A 20,392-nucleotide genomic window follows, 5' to 3' on the forward strand; every position below is an offset into this window, starting at 1 on the left:
TGACCAGTTAATTGTAGCTTTCTGGCTCAATATAGGGCTACTTCCTTTTAGAACTTGGGTTTTCACCTGTGGAATCAGTAATGAATATTATAAAATTATTTTCTGTGGGGGATTTGTACAGAAAAATAGGATAACAATTTTTGTAACATTGTGTAAACTTTGTTATAAAACAAAAGATAGTCTTGTATTCTCCAGTACCTCGAAAATGATGTATGTTCTTCAGTTGTTGTTAACCTGAGTTAATTGATTCTTAAGATTTTCCCATGTCAAACTGATTTGGAAAAAAATATTGTTCCAGGACAAAATTATTCAAAACTGTGGCTTTCATTTCATTGCTTCTGTGCAAAGGTTTGAGGTAGCATTTGTTCATTTGCTTTTCTGCCATTCTTTTCCAGTTCAGCAATATTTCTTAGGTCATTATGGTGATGAGGAAATGTGAGGCAAAAAAGAAAGTGCACACTCACTCATTCATGATTGATATTTGTGCTATAAATTGGGGAGTCTTTTGGAGATTATTCTGAAACATTCTTTGATCTGTAATCTCAATTTTGAAAATACACTCCTAGGGAAACAACCCTGAGAGAAAAAATCCTCAGCAGCTTTTACTGAAAGATTTAGAGTGATTCTATGAAATACCACATGCCTAATAATTGAGATGAATATATTTGGAAATGTTTATAGAAAATGATGTTGAAGAAAATAAAACAACATAAACTAATATGCACATACTAGTTACACCTATTAAAAAGGAGAGATATATGTGTGGATAGGGATTGACAGCACAATAGAATTATGTGACTTGTTGCCCTTGTTTGTGGAATCTTTTTCAGGTAAAGATGTTTACATGTACAATAAAAATCCAGCTACTATAATAAATAACAGTGAATAAAAGGAAAACAATTCATTTAAATTTGAAAAATGCTTGCAAATGGACAGTATAACTATATACATATAAGCAAAATAATGTAATTAATGGTTTTTAAAATTTTTTAAATTTTATTTATTTTATTTTTGGCTGCTTTGGGTCTTCGTTGCTGCACATGGGCTTTCTGTAGTTGCGGCGAGCGGGGGCTACTCTTTGTTGCAGTGCGTGGGCTTCTCATTGTGGTGGCTTCTCTTGTTGTGGAGCACGGGCTCTAGGTGTGCAGGCTTCAGTAGTTTTGGCACGTGGGCTCAGTAGTTGTGGCTTGCAGGCTTAGTTGCTTCGCGGCATGTGGGATCTTCCTGGATCAGGGCGTGAACCAGTGTCCCCTGCGTTGGCAGGTGGATTCTTAACCACTGAACCACCAGGGAGGCCTGTAATTAATGTTTAGACTGAAAGCTATAGATGCCATACTTGGGGAAAAAAACTTAGTATTTATATGGAAAAAGGACAGCTTCTGAATTCTGAAACATACCAGTTACCAAGTAGAAAATGTTTCTCACAATTGTTATGTAACTTTACTCTTACAGGCCAAAGAGTGTGGCCAGATGCAGAATAAGTGGCTGATGATAAACATTCAGAATGTACAAGACTTTGCATGCCAGTGCCTCAACCGTGACGTATGGAGCAATGAAGCTGTGAAGAATATTATCCGAGAACATTTCATTTTCTGGCAGGTGGGGAGAGTTAATTAAAAATTTTGTAGTATTTTACTTTGGTACATGGGATGTCGGGGAAGAGGAATTGGGTTATAAACTGGAAAAAATTCATAACTGAGTTAAATTTTGACATATGAAGAAGTAAAACCACCCATAATGGCTGAAATAGTAAGGATAAGTGAAAGGGCAACAATGAAGGGAAGGAGGAAAAAAGGAACCAAGCCGTGTAAACCATATAGTATTCCTATCTCAGAAGAGTTTGAACGTCTTGATAGAGTGTGCAGCTGTACTGTTCAATAGAAATGTAATGTGATTTAAAATTTTCTAGTAGCCACATTTAAAAAGGTCAAAAGAAACAGGCAATTGATTTTAATATATTTTAAAAATCAGTATCTGTAATATAAAACTAATATTAAAATATTGATGAGGTGTTTTGATTTTTTTTTTTTTTTAATGTTAAGCCTTCAGGATCTGGTATGTATTTTATACTTACAGTACAGCTGTTAGGACTAGTCACATTTCAAATGCTTTAGTAGCACATGTTCTAGTGGCTACTGTAATTGATAGTGGGAACTGTAGAAGATCTTGAAGTAATCAAAAAACATTTGACTAAGATGTGGATTTTAGCTTGAGTTTGATAGTCTTTAATTGTATGTCCTTAAACTTGTCACTTAGTCTTACTGGCTCTGGTTTCTTTTTACATAAATTAGCAAGCTAAGGATAGATGATTGTGCTCCAGTTGTTTATATTATGAAAAATTATAGGGAATTCCCTGGCGGTCCAGTGGTTAGGACTCTGTGCTTCCACAGGGGGCACGGGTTTGATCCCTGGTCAGTGAACTAAGATTCTGTATGCTGTGTGGCACAGCCAAAAAAATTTTTTTTATAAAATAAATACTTCTGAATGAACTTAATCTTTTCCCCACTGTAAGACATGCTATTAATGTTAGTAATTTGCCTGTTCATGTTTTACAGGCCCCTAAATTCAGTAAATTTTTTTCTGAATGGTAACCTTTTATTCAGCGACTGTTGATTGAGCATCTCTTTGCCTAGCAGTATGCTATGCACTTGAGCTTATAATCTTAATATATTGTGATTTATTAAGATATATGTGGTTGAGAGTCAGGAATGAAATAGGTAGACAGATAACTTTGAAAAGGAAGAACAATACCTCTTTGAACTGGGAAAGGAGGAAGAATGGATTGCTATATTTATGTAAGTTTCAGAAGTGACTGAGGGCAGGAAGTGGAGGGAATTCACACTAGGTGGCCTTCATTTTCTCTTTAATTTCTGTTGGTATATAACAAGGATATAGCTAGTACTTTTTTAAGAGGCTGATTTTTTTTTTTAATATCAATGATTTAACAGGTTTATCATGACAGTGAGGAAGGTCAGAGATACATACAGTTTTATAAGCTAGGGGATTTCCCCTATGTTTCCATCTTGGATCCACGGACAGGTAAGGGTTATTTCAGCTTATGGTCTTTAACCTATTATTTAACTTTCAGTTACCTAAATAATCTTTAATACTCGACTGGGTCCAGTTTCAAAATTGTTTGTAGTAATTTAGTTGAAGGGTTCTTGTTCATGCTCTTTAGAATTATTTAAACATCTATTGATGTGTGTATTTAGGGAATATGTTTCCAGCAACTTTGGGAGATGGTAGTATTTTATATTTGGGCAGTTCTGTTCTTTCAAAGAATAACTGTTTATCTTCCTTATGATGTGTAAGGAATCCCGTTAGGTCACTAAAATGTTAAGATTGTTCAGGTACTGGTTGTAATCCCACCAAAGAAGCAGAGGGTAGAGCTGGGTTTATTATTAATTGATTGAGTTTTATATAGGTATTGCTTTCTCTGAATCTCTTCTTCCTAAATGGCAATAAATGATATCAGTAGATAAAGTAGTTCCTCCATCATGATGGCTGGGAATCTCTGAGTTTGGTTATAATTAATGTATCCCCTAGGTTATGAAGACACTATGTAACTTAAGCTGGTGTTGGGTGGGGATATGTTCCCAGTAAATTTTAATTATGTATATGCTGAAAGAAATACTTAGTGAGAATTCAGAAAGAGTGTTGATTTTATTTCTATATCCTGGTTTTTAATCTTTAGGTCAGAAGCTAGTAGAGTGGCACCAGTTAGACGTATCTTCTTTCTTGGATCAAGTAACAGGATTTCTGGGTGAACATGGGCAACTGGATGGACTTTCTAGCAGTCCCCCCAAAAAATGTGCCCGTTCAGTAAGTATGACTAAAAAGTGGTGATGGGCAGTTAACTGTCACTGTATAGAAGTGTCTTGTGTAAAATGTTTGAGGTTAAGATGGTAAAGATAATAATGTAAGTTGTGGACAGTTACAATTTGTGGCTGCACAACATCTTACATTTTGATAGTTTCCTACGTAAGGGTTCTCTCTTCTCAATGAAATTACAGGATTCATACTTCCCATCTCCTAGGATCAGGCATGTGACCTAAGACATGAATTTAGAAGTAAACAATATGAATATGTAGCAGTGAGCAGGAAGACTGACCAGCAAGCCTGGTAACAGAAAAACCCACTTCTTCAGGGGCAGCACTGTTTGGACTTTTGGAATCCAGGTCTGAGCAGCAGCGGAAATGGTATTTTTGCTAGAACAACTCTCTTGATGTAATTTGGCATTATTGCTGATTACATACCTTTAGGACCTGGGTCTCAGGCCCACCCAAAGATTATTTCTATACTTAATTTCTATAATATGCTATTGCTAGGCAGACCTATTTGATAATTGATAGCAAGATTAGTTGCAAGTAGGAGACCTTCAAAGATGTGGGAATCTCACACTGGTTGTAGGAACTCTTTGGGTTTGATGACAGTGAGGATAAAATTAGTTACAGAGGATGTGACTTCAGCAGTCCAATATCATGCAGTGATGAAACAGTTCCTTAAGTTATTACCGAGAATAAAGTGTCCACTTAAGGAGAGGCTATGGGTGCTTGCCGTGGTTTGTATAGAATTCTTTCTTCCCCCCTCCATTACTCAGAAATTTTACTTAAGTAGAATTCTTTCTTAAGGCATTAAAAAACCCAGGAAGTTTCTGTGATTTCCCTAAGAGAGTTTTCTCATCTTTTACAGTCATAGGCTGATACTGTCAAAAAACAGAGCCTGAGCTTGTGAGTTAATGAATTACAACATAAATTGAGTTTAAAATCTCACTAGATCTCTTATAAACGTTAAGGGACTTAGTAGGGAAAAGAGTGGGACCATAAAATTGGACAGTGACATAGGGCTGATTTGGGTGACTAGTACCTCAGACCCCACTTCTGAACTAAATTCTCTCACTGTTACAAATTTTGATGAACTACGTACAAGAGACACAGCAACAAATAATGGCTTAAACAAGGGAGACATCTTTTCTCAACAAGAAGTTCAGAGGCAAGCAGTCTAGGACTTGACTCTTGTGGATGTCATCAAGGAACCAGGTTCCTTCCCTTTTTTTCCCCCCTCCATCCTTAGTATTGGCTTTTGTCCTCATGGTCACAGTACAGATGCTGTGCTCCTGTATTCCAGCATGGACAAGGAGGAAGGGGGTGGTGTCTCTATTACAACGGTAAAACAGCCACAGATAAGAGTTCTGCTTGTTTTAGCTGGACACATTTTCTTGTACACAGTTGAGGTTCTTTTAATAAGGAAGCAAAGAAGACTGGATGTAAAATAGGAAACTAACAGAGCCCATCATAATGTCATTCTTTAAAATCAGCCTTCATGATACACAGTATTATTATCTGTAGTCAGTCCAAGCCATTGCATGTCATGTGAGCACATCTGTTTGCTTTCTTGTGACCGCTATTTAAGTTTATTTTGAAAAATTTCATAGCTTTGTTGAAGTATAATTAATGTGTAGTAACTGAGTATATTTAAAATGTGCAATTTGACAAGTTTTGATATGAGCATCTTCTCATGTGCTTTTTTACCTTCTGTCTCTTTTGGTAAAGAGCCTATTCAGATCTCAGGCTCATTTTTCTCTTACTGGGTTGTATATCTCTTTTTTTGTTGGCGGGGGGGGTGGCCTGTGCTGTGCAGCATGTGGAATCTTAGTTCCCTGACCAGGGATGAAACCCGTGCCCCTTGCAGTGGAAGCATGGAGTCTTAACCACTGGACCGCCAGGGAAGGCCCCTGGGTTGTATATCTTTTAATTGAGTTGTAAGGACTTAGATATAAGTCCTTTGTTGGATATATGGTTTGCAGATATTTTTTTTCAGTTTGTTGCTTGCTTATTCATTTCATGATGGTGTTTTTGAAGAGCAAATTTTAAAATGTTGATGAAATCCAATTTATCAAATTTCTTTTTTATTTTAACGTTTTTATTGGAGTATAATTGCTTTACAATGGTGTGTTAGTTTCTGCTTTATAACAAAGTGAATCACTTATACATATACATATATTCCCATATCTCTTCCCTCTTGCGTCTCCCTCCCACCCTCCTAATCCCACCCTTCTAGCTGGTCACAAAGCACCGAGCTCATCTCCCTGTGCTATGCGACTGCTTCCCACTAGCTATCTATTTTACATTTCGTAGTGTTTATATGTCCATATATAACCTACCACTCTCTCACTTTGTCCCGGCTTCCCCTTCCCCTTCCCCGTGTCCTCAAGTCCATTCTCTAGTAGGTCTGTATCTTTATTCCCATCTTTCCCTGGGTTCTTCATGACCAGTTTTTTTTGTTTTTTTTTTTTTTTTTTAGATTCCATATATATGTGTTAGCATACGGTATTTGTTTTCCTCTTTCTGATTTACTTCACTCTGTATGACAGACTCTAGGTCCATCCACCTCACTACAGATAACTCAGTTTTGTTTCTTTTTATGGCTGAGTAATATTCCATTTTATATATGTGCCACGTTCTTTATCCATTCATCTGTCGATGCACACTTAGGTTGCTTCCATGTCCTGGCTATTGTAGATAGAGCTGCAATGAACATTGTGGTACATGACTCTTTTTGAATTATGGTTTTCTCAGGGTAAATGCCCAGTAGTGCAATTGCTGGGTCATGTGGTAGTTCTATTTTTAGTTTTTTAAGGAACCTCCATACTGTCCTCCATAGTGGCTGTATCAATTTATATACCCACCAACAGTGTATGAGGGCTCCCTTTTCTCCACACCCTCTCCAGCATTTATTGTTTGTAGATTTTTTGATGATGGCCATTCTGACTGGTGTGAGATGATACTGCATTGTAGTTTTGATTTGCATTTCTCTAATGATTAATGATGTTGAGCATTATTTCATGTGTTTGTTGGCAATCTGTGTATCTTCTTTGGAGAAATGTCTATTTAGGTCTTCTGCCGATTTTTGGATTGGGTTGTTTGTGTTTTTGATATTGAGCTGAATGAGCTGCTTGTAAATTTTGGAGATTAATCCTTTGTCAGTTGCTTCATTTGCAAATATTTTCTCCCATTCTGAAGGTTGTCTTTTCATCTTGTTTATGGTTTCCTTTGCTGTGCAAAAGCTTTCAAGTTTCATTAGGTCCCATTTATTTTTGTTTTTATTTCTATTTCTCTAGGATGTGGGTCAAAAAGGATCTTGCTTTGATTTATGTCATAGAGTGTTCTGCCTGTGTTTTCCTCTAAGAATTTGATAGTGTCTGGCCTTACATTTAGGTCTTTAATCCACTTTGAGTTTTTTTTGTGTATGGTGTTAGGGAGCGTTCTAATTTCATTCTTTTGCATGTAGCTGTCCAGTTTTCCCAGCACCACTATTGAGGAGGCTGTCTTTTCTCCATTGTATATTCTTGCCTCCTTTATCAAAGATAGGGTGACCATATATGCGTGGGTTTATCTCTGGGCTCTCTATCCTGTTCCATTGATCTATATTTCTGTTTTTGTGCTTGTACCATACTGTCTTGATTATTGTAGCTTTGTAGTATAGTCTGAAGTCAGGGAGTCTGATTCCTCCAGCTCCGTTTTTCTTTCTCAAGATTGCTTTGGCTATTGTGGGTCATTTGTGTTTCCATACAAATCGTGAAATTTTTTGTTCTAGTTCTGTGAAAAATGCCAGTGGTAGTTTGATAGGGATTGCATTGAATCTGTAGATTGCTTTGGGTAGTATAGTAATTTCCTTTTCTTTTTCTTTTTTTTAACATTGTGGTACATGACTCTTTTTTTAAAATTAAATTAAATTAATTTTTTTATACAGCAGGTCCTTATTTGTCATCAGTTTTATACACATCAGTGTGTACATGTCAATCCCAATCGCCCAATTCATCAAACCACCACCCCCACACCCACCACCCCCGCCGCTTTCCCCCCTTGGTGTCCATATGTTTTTTCTCTACATCTGTGTCTCAATTTATGCCCTGCAAACCGGTTCATCTGTACCATTTTCTAGGTTCCACATATATGTGTTAATATACGATCTTTGTTTTTCTCTTTCTGACTTACTTCACTCTGTATAACAGTCTCTAGATCCATCCACGTCTCTACAAATGACCCAATTTCGTTCCTTTTTATGGCAGGTAATATTCCGTTGTATATGTGTACCACATTTTCTTTATCCATTCATCTGTCAGTGGGCATTTAGGTTGCTTCCATGACCTGACTATTGTAAATAGTGCTGCAATGAACATTGAGATGCATGTGTCTTTTTGAATTATGGTTTTCTCTGGGTATATGCCCAGTAGTGGGATTGATGGATCATATGGTAATTCTATATTTAGTTTTTTAAGGAACCTCCATACTGTTCTCCATAGTGGCTGTATCAGTTTACATTCCCACCAGCAGTGCAAGAGCGTTCCCTTTTCTCCACACCCTCTCCAGCATTTGTTGTTTGTAGATTTTCTGATGATGCCCGTTCTAACTGGTGTGAGGTGATAACCTCACTGTAGTTTTGATTTGCATTTCTCTAATAATTAGTGATTTTGAGCAGTTTTTCATTTGCTATTTGGCCATCTGTATGTCTTCTTTGGAGAAATGTATATTTAGGTCTTCTGCCTATTTTTGGATGCTTGTTTTTTTAATATTGAGCTGTATGAGCTGTTTATATATTTTGGAGATTAATCCTTTGTCCGTTGATTCATTTGCAAATATTTTCTCCCGTTCTGAGGGTTGTCTTTTCATCTTGTTTACGGTTTCCTTTGCTGTGCAAAAGCTTTCAAGTTTCGGGCTTCCCTGGTGGTGCAGTGGTTGAGAGTCCGCCTGCCGATGCAGGGGACACGGGTTCGTGCCCCAGTCCGGGAAGATCCCATATGCCGCGGAGCGGCTGGGCCCGTGAGCCATGGCCGCTGAGCCTGCGCGTCCGGAGCCTGTGCTCCGCAACGGGAGAGGCCACAACAGTGAGAGGCCCGTGTACCGCAGAAAAAAAAAGATCAGAGCCAGATTATATCACCTACCACCACCCCAGCCCATACGAAAATTCAACATTAAAACAAAACCAACTGTAAAATGAGAGTAAGGAACTCCAATAAACTTCAGATTTAAAAAAAAAAAAAAAAAGCTTTCAAGTTTCATTAGGTTCCATTTGTTTATTTTTGCTGTTATTTCCATTACTCTAGGAGGTGGATCAAAAAAGATCTTGCTGTGACTTATGTCAAAGAGTGTTCTTCCTGTGCTTTCCTCTAAGAGTTTGATAGTGTCTGGTCTTCCATTTAAGTCTCTAATCCATTTTGAGTTTATTTTTGTGTATGGTGTTAGGGAGTGTTCTAATTTCATTCTTTTACATGTAGCTGTCCAGTTTTCCCAGCACCACTTATTGAAGAGACTGTCTTTTCTCCATTGTATATCCTTGCCTCCTTTGTCATAGATTAGTTGACCATAGGTGCGTGGGTTTATCTCTGGGCTTTCTATTTTGTTCCATTGATCCATGTTTCTGTTTTTGTGCCAGTTCCATATTATCTTGATTACTGTAGCTTTGTAGTCTGAAGTCAGGAAGTCTGATACCTCCAGCTCCGTTTTTTTCCCTCAAGACTGCTTTGGCTATTCGGGGTCTTTTGTGTCTCCATACAAATTTAAAGATTTTTTTGTTCTACTTCTGTAAAAAATGCCATTGGTAATTTGATAGGGATTGCATTGAATCTGTAGATTGCTTTGGGTAGTATAGTCATTTTCACAATATTGATTCTTCCAATCCAAGAACATGGTATATCTCTCCATCTGTTGGTATCGTCTTTAATTTCTTTCATCAGTGTCTTATAGTTTTCTGCATACGGGTCTTTTGTCTCCTTAGGTAGGTTTATTCCTAGGTCTTTGATTCTTTTTGTTGCAGTGGTAAATGGGAGCGTTTCCTTAATTTCTCTTTCAGATATTTCATCATTAGTGTATAGGAATGCAAGAGAGTTCTGTGCATTAATTTTGTATCCTGCAGCTTTACCAAATGCATTGATTAGCTCTAGTAGTTTTCTGGTGGCATCTTTAAGATTCTGTAAGTATAGTATCATGTTATCTGCAAACAGTGACAGTTTTACTTCTTCTTTTCCGATTTGTATTCCTTTTCTTTCTTTTTCTTCTCTGATTGCCATGGCTAGAACTTCCAAAACTATGTTGAATAACAGTGGTGAGAGGGGACATCCTTGTCTTGTTCCTCATCTTAGAGGAAATGCTTTCAGTTTTTCACCATTGAGAATGATGTTTGCTGTGGGTTTGTCATATATATCCTTTATTATGTTGAGGTGGGTTCCCTGTATGTCCACTTTCTGGAGAGTTTTTATCATAAATGGGTGTTGAATTTTGTCAGAAGCTTTTTCTGCATCTATTGAGATGATCATATGGTTTTTATTCTTCAATTTGTTAATATAGTGTATCACATTGATTGATTTACATATACTGAAGAATCCTTGCATCCCTGGGATAAATCCCACTTGATCATGGTGTGTGATCCTTGTAATGTGTTGTTGGATTCTATTTGCTAGTATTTTGTTGAGGATTTTGGCATCTATATTCATCAGTGATATTGGTCTGTAATTTTCTTTTTTTTGTAGTATCTTTGTCTGGTTTTGATATCAGCATGATGGTCGCCTCATAGAATGAGTTTGGGAGTGTTCCTGCCTCCACAGTTTTTTGGAAGAGTTTGAGAAGGATGGGTGTTAGCTCTTCTCTAAATGTTTGATAGAATTCACCTGTGAAGCCATCTGGTCCTGGACTTTTGTTTGCTGGAAGATTTTTTTTTTTTTTTTTTTGAGGTACGCAGGCCTCTCACTGTTGTGGCCTCTCCCGTTGCCGAGCACAGGCTCCAGACGCGCAGGCTCAGCGGCCATGGCTCACGGGCCCAGCCGCTCCGTGCATGTGGGATCTTCCTGGACCGGGGCATGAACCCGTGTCCCCTGCATCGGCAGGCAGACTCTCAACCACTGCACCACCAGGGAAGCCCTGCTGGAGGATTTTTAATCACAGTTTCAATTTCATTACTTCTGATTGGTCTGTTCATATTTTCTGTTTCTTCCTGGTTCAGTCTTGGAAGGTTATACCTTTCTAAGAATTTGTCCATTTCTTCCAGGTTGCCCATTTTATTGGCATAGAGTTGCTTGTAGTAGTCTCTTAGGATGCTTTGTATTTCTGCAGTGTCTGTTGTAACTTCTCATTTTTCATTTCTAATTTTATTGATTTGAGTCCTCTCCCTCTTTTTCTTGATGAGTCTGGCTAATGGTTTATCAATTTTGTTTATCTTCTCAAAGAACCAGCTTTTAGTTTTATTGATCTTTGCTATTGTTTTCTTGTTTTCTGTTTCATTTATTTCTGCTCTGATCTTTATGTTTTCTTTCCTTCCACTAACTTTGGGGTTTTTTTGTTCTTCTTTCTCTCGTTCCTTTGGGTGTAACGTTAGATTTTTTATTTGAGATTTTTCTTGTTTCTTGAAGTAGGCTTTATATAAGCTATAAACTTCCCTCTTAGAACTGCTTTTGCTGCATCCCATAGGTTTTGGATTGTCGTGTTTTCATTGTCAGTTGTCTCTAGGTATTTTTTTATTTCCTCTTTGATTTCTTCAGTGATCTCTTAGTTATTTAGTAATGTATTGTTTAGCCTCCACGTGTTTGTGTTTTTTACTTTTTTTTCCCTGTAATTCATTTCTAATCTCATAGCGTCGTGGTCACAAAAGATGCTTGATATGATTTCAATATTCTTAAGTTTACTGTGGCTTGATTTGTGACCCAAGACGTGATCTATCCTGGAGAATGATCCATGTGCACTTAAGAAAAAAGTATAATCTGCTGTATTTGGATGGACTGTCCTATAAATATCAATTAAGTACATCTTGTTTAATGTATCATTTAAAGCTTGTGTTTCCTTATTTATTTTCATTTTGAATGATCTGTCCATTGGTGAAAGTGGAGTGTTGAAGTCCCCTACTGTGATTGTGTTACTGTCGATTTCCCCTTTTATGGCTGTTAGTATTTGCCTTATGTATTGAGGTGCTCCTATGTTGGATGCATAAATATTTACAATTGTTATATCTTCCTCTTGGATTGATCCCTTGATCATTATGTAGTGTCCTTCTTTGTCTCTTCTAATAGTCTTTGTTTTAAAGTCTATTTTGTCTGATATGAGAATTGCTACTCCAGCTTTCTTTTGATTTCCATTTGCATGGAATATCTTTTTCCATCCCCTCACTTTCATTCTGTATGTGTCCCGAGGTCTGAAGTTGGTCTCTTGTAGCCAGCATATATACGGGTCTTGTTTTTGTATCCATTCAGCCAGTCTGTGTCTTTTGGTGGGAGCATTTAATCCATTACATTTTAGGTAATTATCGATATGTATGTTCCTATTACCATTTTTCTAATTGTTTGAGTTTGTTATTGTAGGTCTTTTCCTTCTCTTGTGTTTCCTGCCTAGGGAAGTTCCTTTAGCATTTGCTGTAGCGCTGGTTTGGTTGTGCTCAATTGTCTTAGCTTTTGCTTGTCTGTAAAGGCTTTAATTTCTCTGTCAAATCTGAGTGAGATCCTTGCTGGATAGAGTAATGTTGGTTGTAGGTTTTTCCCTTTCATCACTTTAAATATGACTTGCCACTCCCTTCTGGCTTCCAGAGGTTCTGCTGAAAGATCAGCTGTTAACCTTATGGGGATTCCCTTGTATGTTATTTGTTGTTTTTCCCTTGCTGCTTTTAATATTTTTTCTTTGTATTTAATTTTTGATAGTTTGATTAATATGTGTTGGCATGTTTCTCCTTGGATTTATCCTGTATGGGACTCTCTGTGCTTCCTGGACTTGATTAACTATTTCCTTACCCATATTAGGGAAGTTGTCAATTATAATCTCTTCAGATATTTTCTCAGTCCCTTTCTTTTTCTCTTCTTCTTCTGGGACCCCTATAATTCGAATGTTGGTGTGTTTAATGTTGTCCCAGAGGTCTCTGAGACTGTCCTCAGTTCTTTTCATTCTTTTTTCTTTATTCTGCTCTGCAGTATTTATTTCCACTATTTTATCTTCCAGGTCACTTATCCATTCTTCTGCCTCAGTTATTCTGCTATTGTTCCCTTCTAGAGAATTTTTAATTTCATTTATTGTGTTGTTTATTATTGTTTGTTTGCTCTTTAGTTCTTCTAGTTCCTTGTTGAATGTTTCTTGTATTTTCTCCATTCTATTTCCAAGCGTGTGGATCATCTTTATTATCATTATTCTGAATTCTTTTTCAGGTAGACTGCCTATTTCCTCTTCATTTGTTAGGTCTGGTGGGTTTTCACCTTGCTCCTTCATCTGCTGTGTGTTTCTTTGTCTTCTCATTTTGCTTAACTTACTGTGTTTGGGGTCTCCTTTTTTCAGGCTGCAGGTTCGTAGTTCCTGTTGTTTTTGGTGTCTGTCCCCAGTGGCTAAGGTTGGTTCAGTGGGTTGTGTAGCTTCCTGGTGGAGGCAACTAGTGCCTGTATTCTGGTGGATGAGGCTGGATCTTATCTTTCTGGTGGGCAGGTCCATGTCTGCTGGTGTGTTTTGGGGTGTCTGTGACCTTACTATGATTTTAGGCAGCCTCTCTGCTAATGGGTTGTGTTGTGTTCCTGTCTTGCTAATTGTTTTGCATAGGGTGTCCAGCACTGTAGCTTGCTGGTCGTTGAGTGGAGCTGGGTCTTGGCGTTGAGATGGAGATCTCTGGGAGATTTTCGCCATTTGGTATTACGTGGGGCTGGGAGGTCTCTGGGGGACCAGTGTCCTGAATTTGGCTCTCCCACCTCAGAGGCACAGCCCTGATGCTTGGCTGGAGCACCAAGACCCTGTCATCCCCACGGCTCAGAATAAAAGGGAGAAAGACAGAAAGTCAGACAGACAGAAAGAAAGAAAGAAAGTGAAAGGAGGGAGGGAGGAAGGAAGGAAGAAAGAAAAGAAAGAAAAAGAAAATTAAATTAAAAAGTTATTAAAATCAAAAAATTATTATTAAAAAATTAAGTAATTTAAAAAAAGAAAGAAAGAAGAGAACAACTGAACCAAAAAACAAATCTACTAATGATAACAAGCACTGAAAACCATACTAAAAAAAACAAAAAACAAAACCAGACAGACAGAACCCTTGGACAAGTGGTAAAAACAAAGCTATACAGACAAAACCACACACAGAAGCATACACATACATACAGAAAGAGAAAAAGCAGAAAAATATATATATATCGTTGCCCCCAAAGTCCACCTCCTGAATTTGGGATGATTTGTTGTCTATTCAGGTATTCCAGAGATGTAGGGTACATCAAGGTGAGTGTGGAGATTTAATCTGCTGTTCCTTAGGCTGCTGGGAGAGATTTCTTTTTCTCTTCTTTGTTGGCACAGCTCCCGGGGTTCAGCTTTAGATTTGGCCCCACCTCTGCGTGTAGGTTGCCTGAGTGCGTCTCTTCTTCGCTTAGACAGGACGGGGTTAAAGGAGCAGCTGCTTCGGGGTCTCTGGCTCACTCAGGCCGGGGGGAGGGAGGGGTATGGAGTGCGGGGCGAGCCTGCGGCAGTAGAGGCCGGCATGACGTTGCACCAGCCTGAGGCGCGCCATGCGTTCTCCCGGGGAAGTTGTCCCTGGATCACAGGACCCTGGCAGTGGCGGGCTGCACAGCCTCCCAGGAGGGGAGGTGTGGATAGTGACCTGTTCCTGCACACAGGCTTCTTGGTGGCTACAGCAGTGGCCTTAGCGTCTCATGCCCGTCTTTGGGGTCTGCACTGATAGCCGTGGCTCGCGCCTGTCTCTGGAGCTTCTTTAAGCAGCGCTCTTAATCCCCTCTCCTCACGCACCAGGAAACGGAGGCAAGAAAAAGTCTCTTCCCTCTTATGCAGTTCCAGACCTTTTCCCGGGCTCCCTTCTGGCTAGCCGTGGCACACTAGCCCCCTTGAGGCTGTGTTCACGTGGCCAACCCCAGTCCTCTCCCTGGGATCCGACTGAAGCTGGAGCCTCAGCTCCCAGCCCCCGCCCACCTCGGCGGGTGAGCAGCCAAGCCTCTTGGGCTGGTGAGTGCTGACCGGCACCGATCCTCTGTGTGTGAATCTCTCTGCTTTGCTCTCTGCACCCCTATTGTTGCACTCTGCTCCGTGGCTCCGAAGCTTCCCCCCTCCGTCACCCTCAGTCTCCGCCCATGAAGGGGCTTGTAAGCCTAGTGTGTTGGAAGCCTTTCCTCCTTCACAGCTCCCTCCCAGAGGTGCAGGTCCCGTCCCTATTCTTTTGTCTCTGTTTTTTCCTTTTTCTTTTGCCCTACCCAGGTACGTGGGGAGTTTCTTGCCTTTTGGGAGGTCTGAGGTCTTCTACCAGCGTTCAGTAGGTGTTCTGTAGGAGTTGTTCCACATGTAGATGTATTTCTGATATATTTGTGGGGTGGAAGGTGATCTCCATGTCTTACTCTTCCGCCATCTTGAAGCCCCTCTCAACTTACTTTTATACTTCGTGCTTTTTGTGTCTTATTTGTGAAATCTTAGCCTAACCCAAGATTTTATCCCATATTTTTTATAGTTTTAGCTCTTCAGTCAGTGATCCACTTTGAATTAATTTTTGTATATGGTATTAGGTGGGGTTGAGTTGGAGTTTTTTCTTTGTTTGCCTATGCCTGTATGCTTGTCCCAGCACCATTTGTTGAAAAGATTATCCTTTTCCCATTGAATTGCCTTTGTACCTTTGTCAGAAATTGATCATGTATGTGTGGGTTTATGGCATCTATTCTTTCCAGTGATTGTCTACCTTTATGTCATTATTTTACTGTCTTAATGATTACTATAGCTTTGTAATAAGTCTTGAAATTGCATGGTGTAAGCCCTTCAACTTTGTTCTTTTTTATAGTTGTTTTGGCTATTTCAGGTCCTTTGCATTTCAGTATAAGTTTTAGAATCAGCTTGTCACTTTCTACAAGGAAATCTGCTGGGACTTTGATTGGAATTACATTAGCTGTATGGATCATTTTGGAGAGAATTGACATCTTAACAGCATTGAGTCTTCATATCCATGGACATGGCATATATCTCTCCATTTATTTAAGCCTTGAATTTCTCTCAGCAATGTTCTGTAGCTTTTGTATATTGACCTTGTAGCCTGCAGCCTTGCTACACTCACTTATTAGGTCCAGGAACTTTTTTGTAGATTTCTTAGAATTTTCTATATAGATGGTCATGTTGTCAGCAAATAAAGACTGATGTACTTCTTCCTTTACAATCTCTATTCCTTTTATTTCTTTTTCTTTTTCTTTCCAGTACAAAGTTAAATAGAAGTAGTGAGATTAGAGATCCTTAACTTGTTTCTGGTATTGGGGTGAAATTATTCACTATTTGACCAATAAGTTTGACGTTAGCTATATGTTTCTTATATATATACTTTATCAGATTGAGGAAGTTTCCATTTATTCCTGATTTGCTGAGGTTTTATGAGAGGTTTTTGTCATGTGATTTTTTCTATCTATTGAAATGATAATATGGTTTTCTTTTTTAGTGAATTCCATTGGTTGGTTTTCTAATGTTAAACCAACCTTACATTCCTGGGCTAAAATGCATTGCTTTTTTATATATTGTTAAGTTTGATTTGATGGTTATGATGCATTGCTTTTTTATATATTGTTAAGTTTGATTTACTAAAATTTTGTCAAGAATTTTTGTATCTCTGTTTATGAAGGTTATTGGTTTATAGTTGTTTTTTTGTTTTTGTTTTTTGTTTTCTGTGTAAGAGCTTGATCTTGTCTGGCTTTGGTATCAGGTTAATGCTGGCCTCACAATGAACTAGGAAGTATTTCTTCCTCTTTGGTTTTCTGGAAGAGTTTGTGTAGAATTGGTATTATTTCTTCCTTAATAATTGATGACATTTACAAGCGAAGCCACCTGGACATAGAGTTTTCTTTGTAGGAGGTTTTAAACTACAAATTAAATTTCATTGATAGATATAGGACTATTTGGGTATCTATTTCTTCTTTAATGAGCTTTACTAGGTTGTGTCTTTCCAGGGATTTGTCCATTTTACCTAAAGTGTCAAAGATGTAAAGTTGTTCATTGTTTTTATTATTCCTTCAATGACTGTGGTATCTGTACGGATGGCCCTTCTTCCAGTCCTGTAACTGGTAATTTGTGGCTTTTTTTCCCCTGACAGTCTGACTAGAGGCTTATCAAGTTTATTGACTTTTTAAAAACCCGCTTTTGGTTTCATTGATTTTTCTTTTGTTTCCTAAGTTATTGGTTGATTTCTGTCCTTTTTCCTTCTGCATAGTTTGAGTTTAATTTAAATTTTTTCGTATGGGGTACTTTTTAATTTAAGATGGAAACTTAATTTTTTTTTTTTTTTTTTTTTTTTTTTTTGCGTTACGCGGACTTCTCACTGCTGTGGCCTCTCCCGTTGCGGAGCACAGGCTCCGGATGCGCAGGCTCAGCGGCCATGGCTCACGGGCCCAGCCGCTCCGCAGCATGTGGGATCTTCCCAGACCGGGGCACGAACCCGCGTCCCCTGCATCGGCAGGCGGACTCGCAACCACTGTGCCACCAGGGAAGCCCCGAAACTTAATTATTAATTTGAGACTTTCTTTTCTAATGTAGGCATTTAGTTGTATACTTTCTCTGTAAGTGCTGCTTTAGTTCCATTCCACAATTTTTTTTAGCTGCAAGGGAAACTGGTAAATGGAATTTTTTAGTGGGACATATTTCATTTATAGACATAATTAGGATTCTGTAAGTAAGGATTCAGAGGAGAAAGAATGTTGGGTAGGAAGCCAGCAGTGTCTACCATGGCAGCAATCTTTAAAAATCAAGCTACACATTATGCAATATCATTATTATAAACCTACAGTTCACCTAAGCCATTGCAGGTCACATGGGCACATCTACTTGCTTTTCTTTTTTTTTTTTTTTTTTGGTGGTAAATTAGCCTTAAGTTTCTTTAAAATTTAAAAAAGTTTTTTTGCTATATGATTGGCAGATAGGGAAAACCAAATTGAGGCTCCTTTAATTTTTTGTTAGCAACCTAAACTTTTTATGGTGGAAAATTTTTAAGTACAAGGAATTTATTGAGCTTCTGTGTATCCATTAACTGATTTCAATAATTAACAACATGTGGCCAGTCTTATTTAAGTTATACCCCATCCTTTGCGCATTATTTTGCAGCAAATCTCAGAATTCATTGTTTCATTCATTAATACTTTGCCATGTATCTTTAAAAGATAAAGGTTCTTTTTATTTTTTAAAAACACAGTACCATTAACATAACCTCAAAAAATTAACAGTAGTTCCTTTATATTATAAGGTATTCAGTGTTCAATTTTTGGCTATTTTTTTTTTTGTATAGTTTGTTTGAGTTAGGATCTAAATAAGTTCCATTTAAGCAATTCATATATTGTGACTCAATAAGTTTAGTGAAACCTGTGACATTAGAACTTTTCCAAGGCAAAAGCTATTGAAAATTGCTTTTCATGATCACAATGAAAACCTTCATTGAAATTAAGCTTGGGAAAATATAGTTGTTTTTTTCATATTTTTTTGCGGTGTTTTGTTTTGAATGTTAAAAATCTGACTATTAGATTTTTTGGAAAATGATCATTACTGAGTTATTGATTGATTGATATCCTTCTGTGCACCAAAGCAGTGCTAGTTGAAGTATACAACGGTAAGCAAGATAGACATCTTTCTCTGTGTTTAGTCATTTTAAATACTGATATTTTGGTTTTATATTTGAAACCTTAATTCATGTCTTGTTCTGGGCAAGGAATAAATTGTTTTCTTGATTCCTCCCCCTCCCACCAAATCTTGCACTTGCAATTATTGTGCCAGACGGTATGACAGTTTTTATTTTTGTTTTTAAAATTCCATTCCAACTTGGCTGTGTAAGACAAAGTTGTTGCCCTCAAATCACTTAAAATTTAATAGAAGAGATACATCCAGCAGAAAATAATAATAGCAAGCTGTTAAATTTCCTGTGCCCTATTTGACTTGATTATTTTTTGGTTTAACTGTTTTCTTTTTCTTTCTACCCATGTTTTATGACTGCATCTTGCAGGAGAGTCTTATAGATGCAAGTGAAGACAGCCAGCTAGAAGCTGCCATCAGAGCCTCCTTGCAAGAGACACATTTTGATTCCACACAGACAAAACAGGATAGCCGCTCAGATGAAGAATCTGAGTCTGAACTTTTTTCTGGCAGTGAGGAGTTCATATCCGTTTGTGGCTCTGATGAAGAGGAGGAGATAGAGAATCTTGCCAAGTCTAGAAAGTCTCCCCACAAAGATTTGGGGCATAGAAAAGAGGAGAACAGAAGGTCACTGACTGAGCCCCCTGCCAGAACTGAGCCTGGAACAGCCACAAACCACCAAGGATTGCCAGCGATGGATTCAGAAATATTGGAGATGTCACCTGAAAAATCAGATGGAATAGTGGAGGGCATTGATGTAAATGGTGGGTTACATTTTAGATTTCCTTTACTTAAAACTTGAATATTACTGAAGGAATTTGTTTGTTTGTTTAAATTAGTCTTCTATCTTAAGCAGCTATATCTATATATATATATATTTTTAACCTTTCCTTTAGGACCAAAAGCACAGTTGATGTTGCGGTATCCAGATGGAAAAAGGGAACAAATCACTCTTCCAGAGCAAGCTAAACTACTAGTAAGTATATCTAATTGGAAGCATTTACTGGAAACAGAAAAACTAATTGGCATAATTAGCTTGATGATTCTTTGAAATAGGTGTTAGGTCTGACCTCTAACTGGAAGCTTCACGGTGGTGAACCTTAATTCTAACTGCTTTATTTCCTTCCCAAATTATCTTGGGCAACTCACATAGTCTGTTGTAGTCAAAGCCTTTCTGTTCCATGGCTGCATGTAATAGAAACCCAACTGAAATTGTTACCTGGAAAAGGGGAGTGGGGTTATTTGAAGACTGTAGAGGGGCCTCCTGGGTTTCCTAGTAGCTGGAACTGCTAAGTAGTTAAGAACCAAGACTATTTTCCTGTGTGTTTCTCTTGTGGGACCTGTTGGGTTTTCCCCTTGTGATTCTCTACTTCATACCATTCCTCTCTCTGTATTCTGGTGGCTTTTGTTTGCAAAATAGCTTGTACATAGTCCATCATACCGGTGTTTTGAGTGCCTTTTCCTCCAGAGTCCACAACTGATGGGCCCTCCCTCCGTATTTTTCAACTTCTAGAAAAGAGAATGAGTCTGACTTGCTTAGATTAGCCTATGAATGGATCCTCCTTGGGTCAGGTGTTCATACCTGGCCATTTGCTGTGGCTAAAAATAATTAGAATCTTGAAGACTGTGACTTGAATGCAAGTAGGCTCTGGCCTCTGGTGCTAATACCCAGACTGTCTCCCTAGTCTAGTAATTGGAAAGGAATGGGAGATGAGACAAGGAATAGAACAAGTATAGACCACTTTTTAGAGAAGGTTGGTTGTGAAGCTAGAGTGGGGAGTGGGCAGTAATCAGAGGGGAAAAGG

At 38.2% G+C, this 20,392-nt stretch overlaps 1 protein-coding gene across 4 annotated transcripts in view; it reads left to right on the top strand.

Moving 5' to 3' along the window:
* UBXN7 (UBX domain protein 7) overlaps positions 1 to 20,392 on the top strand; it is a 70,036-nt gene that overhangs the window by 40,441 nt on the left and 9,203 nt on the right. For 3 of the 4 annotated variants that reach the window (XM_081234117.1, XM_081234119.1, XM_081234118.1), the window contains 5 exons: positions 1,453 to 1,599; positions 2,949 to 3,039; positions 3,695 to 3,822; positions 18,958 to 19,351; positions 19,484 to 19,563. In XM_081234117.1, coding sequence (XP_081090243.1) covers positions 1,453 to 1,599; positions 2,949 to 3,039; positions 3,695 to 3,822; positions 18,958 to 19,351; positions 19,484 to 19,563 — 840 coding nt within the window. The remainder of the gene's footprint in view (positions 1 to 1,452; positions 1,600 to 2,948; positions 3,040 to 3,694; positions 3,823 to 18,957; positions 19,352 to 19,483; positions 19,564 to 20,392) is intronic. The other variant, XM_081234120.1, reaches the window with a different exon arrangement.

The sequence above is a fragment of the Mesoplodon bidens genome (assembly GCF_964165515.1).
Source record: "Mesoplodon bidens genome assembly, chromosome: 5".
Taxonomy (NCBI): domain Eukaryota; kingdom Metazoa; phylum Chordata; class Mammalia; order Artiodactyla; family Ziphiidae; genus Mesoplodon; species Mesoplodon bidens.